At 37.0% G+C, this 3399-nt stretch overlaps 1 protein-coding gene across 1 annotated transcript; it reads right to left on the reverse strand.

Moving 5' to 3' along the window:
- Positions 1–489: 489 nt before the first annotated feature.
- LOC147644452 (GTP-binding nuclear protein Ran-like) lies at positions 490–1329 on the reverse strand. Its single transcript, XM_086827608.1, has 2 exons — positions 824–1329; positions 490–757 (listed from the first exon to the last, which is right to left on the reverse strand). The coding sequence occupies exons 1-2, from the start codon at positions 1205–1207 to the stop codon at positions 611–613; spliced, it is 531 nt and encodes a 176-aa protein (XP_086683734.1). The 5' UTR covers positions 1208–1329; the 3' UTR covers positions 490–610.
- Between the last annotated feature and the right edge of the window lie 2070 nt (positions 1330–3399).

The following is a 3399-nucleotide window of genomic DNA, read 5'->3' on the forward strand; positions in this document are numbered from 1 at the left end:
TCAAGTCAAGTGACGGGACGCAACGCGACGAGATGAAAGGAAGTGCCATCAATTAGCCAATTCGGCATTATCCTGCGCAGGATCCTTGCCCCCTTTTTTTTTTTGTTGAAAGCAACAACTACAGATTCCCAGCAGATAAGGCAAATTCAAGGACTTGAAAGCCTCAGGGGTCCTTAGTTTTGTTGAGTGCCTAATCGAGAAGGTGTCGGGGAATATTAAGGTCCTTGATATGTAATCATAGATGTTCTGATATAAAAAAGATACTCCTAGGTCCTGAGAATATATACTGTATAGATATTTGACACTAAAGTCTATAAATATAATATATAAATAGATGAACTGTGCATAGATATACTGTATATTGAAGTAATATAATGATTATACCGATACCTTATTGCTAAAAGCTTTCAAAACTTATGATACATTGATAGATCATATCGGAATTAATCTCCCTTTATACACATCCCCATTGAATATAAACCGTTGTCATGGCTTTCGAGTACAGATGTATTATAAATTAAAAACAGCTTTAAAAGCAACAATTTAAATTTGGATTACTCATTGTGGTAATATGGCATTCGTTTGCTAAGGGTTTCAAGGCATCTTAACCCTACTTGAAGTCGCCCTCCATTGGTGGCTTTGCTTCGGAGATCAACGAGTGTAATTCCATCTTCATGTCTCCCAACAATTGACTGCCAAGCCAAAGGAAGAGATATTCATAGTTCTTCTTGTATCTGGCGTTAATGTTGTTGAAGTACTGAAAGGGAAGAGATGGGTACTTCAAAATCTGTTTCTAAAACTATAAAAATACCTCTACACTTACCTGCAACTGAGTCTTCTTGGTCAGATTTTTAATCTGCCCCTTGGCGCCACATAGAATGGTGGGTGTGTCCTTGAAATGCTCCAGCAAGGTAGTATGATCACTCTCAGCCCCATCGAACATGACGATGACGCAATCGGGCTGGACACCTGCGACTCCGTTGTCCTTTTTCTCAAACTTCTTGGTGGTGGCATCCACGAGATTGAAGTGCAAGGCGCCGCGAGTAGTGTAGAAGACCAAAGGACGCACCTCCAAGCCCTGAGCGTTCACCTCCTGCTGGACGAAACCGCCATCAATGAGTTGTGTGAAAAATTTATCCTTTGTTTTATTGGCGTCCCCCAACAGGATGCATGTAAACTTGTGTATAGATATTTGTCCGTCCGACATGGTAGTATTTTTTTTTGTAAATGTTTTTTTGTTTTTTGAGCTGAAAAACGAAGATGCTAAAAATAATTTTTAACTAAACCTAAGGCCTTGTTGTTAGTTTGGAGTCCAGTTTTAGAGTGAATAAAACGAACAGGGGGCTTCTGGTTAACGACAGTATTTTGACACTAAAATCATGGATTGCTAGTTTTATTTTCGGAGAGAATATATACATTTCTGCTTGAATACACTACATAGTTTTTTACGCCTTTACCTAACACTAATCTCTTCCGTAGAGTCGTAAATTTAGCATGAAAACTAGAATAAGAATGGAAACTAACTTAGGAAGGCCAAGGATATACTTTCACAGGTTTTAAATGAATTATAAAATTTTCAACATAAATTTTTGCCGGACTTAGCTAAAATTATAATACCATTTTTTGAGTCGATCTATCTATATATCTATATTTTTATACGACAATTTTTGGGAGAAAATCAAAGCTTAAAAAACTCATTACTCTGCCAAAAAAGCATTAATTTGAATTCCGAAAGCAGTCCTATGCTAGTTTTTATTAGGATTATAAATCAGCATACTCAATTAGGAAACAAAAATTTTGATCAATTTTTGAACATTTTTACAATGCAACCCTTTATAAAATTTGAAAAAATTCGAAAATTTTAAATTTTGGCCGGACATAGCTAGATTGATTCCTCTTTTGATGTTGATCAAGAATGTATATAATTTATAGCGCCGGAAAAGTCTCCTTCACTTAGTTTTAATCTTCTGACTAAACAGAATTTCTTCTTTTTTATGTATTTCCGTATACAAAACATATTTAAATAAACTGTAATAAATAAATAATTTTACAACTACTTTATAAATTTCAAATGCATAATTTTCTTTAAACAATATGCAGGCTTTTCTAGGTCTTTAAGTACTTGCAGACCCTTGTTTGAGGGTTATGGTCATTTTATGGACTTCCAGAGGCAGCTCATGGGGGGTTAAGGGAGTTCAAGGGGGACCCTAAGGCCCCCTTCTCTAGCCTATACTTTAATAAAATCCATAAAACTTGGTTAGTTGTCCTGGATTGTCCTGTTTCCTTCTGTTTGATATCGCAGAGCGGCATTTATAAATGTAATTGTATAATTTCGATGGGGTGTGGGCACTCGCAGGACTTCGCCAGGACTCATAGGGTTGAATGGCAAATGGCCGAAGCTTTCTAATATAGCTGGCCATTAGGGGTGGACTTTTCGATTTTCGGTCCCAGGACGACTCTGTCCCAGGACATTGGCGATGGCCACTGGAGCGGAGAGCGAGCGAGACGGCTAGACGGACAAGGTGAAATATGTGCGATTTCAATGCAGGACTCGCAGGACAAGCAGCCACTTCACCTCCTCCCCCTCCATGGACACAGTGTCCTGCCAAAAAAGGGGGTGGGTGGTGGTGCGGCCCATACTACCCAGGGGAGGGGGTGGTCACAATGGGCAGACAGAGACAGCCACAGCGACACAGGAGTGAGAGAAAGCTAGAGAGCTAGAGAGAGCCAGGAGTCCAGTTTTGTACACAAACAAAATATTTTATTTAAATAAAAACTATTAAATTTGATAAGTAAATGGAAATTTGTATGCAAAATATTTAGTAAAATTCTAAAATATATTTTATTATATTTTATATATTTTATCAAGGTTATTTTCTTGGTTTTTATATAAAATTTCAATTTTTCGGGTGTAAGGGACTACCAATCTTTGTATAAATTTTAAATTATAAATCAAAAAATACATCACAGCTTTAAATTTATTTATATTTAGGCGATTTTTAAATATATTTAGCGGATATTTGTAACTAATTTTGATAATTTCTTTCTGGATTAATAAAGTAAATAATAATTATAAGGTCTTTTGGTATTTTTCGGCTTTATAAAGCGTTTAAAAAAAAATTCTTTTTCCTTTAAAATAGAACCAGCAATTTAACAATTTAGTTTAATAATTTATTAGTAATATTTTTTCAAAAATATTATATTTTTAAATACTTTTTGCTAACAGTGTACAGCCAAACAAAGGGGTCAATACAAGGGGGGAGCCTTAACGGGGGGCCGTTGGTGATCCCAGTTAGCCAACCCTCAGGTTAGCCCTTCCTGTCGCCATCCCCATCCCCCCTCCCCAAAGGGGTTCCCAGTTGGACTGTACCCGCTTTCCCCCTCTCTCTCTCTCCCCGT

The sequence above is a fragment of the Drosophila serrata genome, unplaced genomic scaffold, assembly GCF_035046125.1.
Source record: "Drosophila serrata isolate PLE 108 unplaced genomic scaffold, ASM3504612v1 contig_176, whole genome shotgun sequence".
NCBI lineage: Eukaryota > Metazoa > Arthropoda > Insecta > Diptera > Drosophilidae > Drosophila > Drosophila serrata.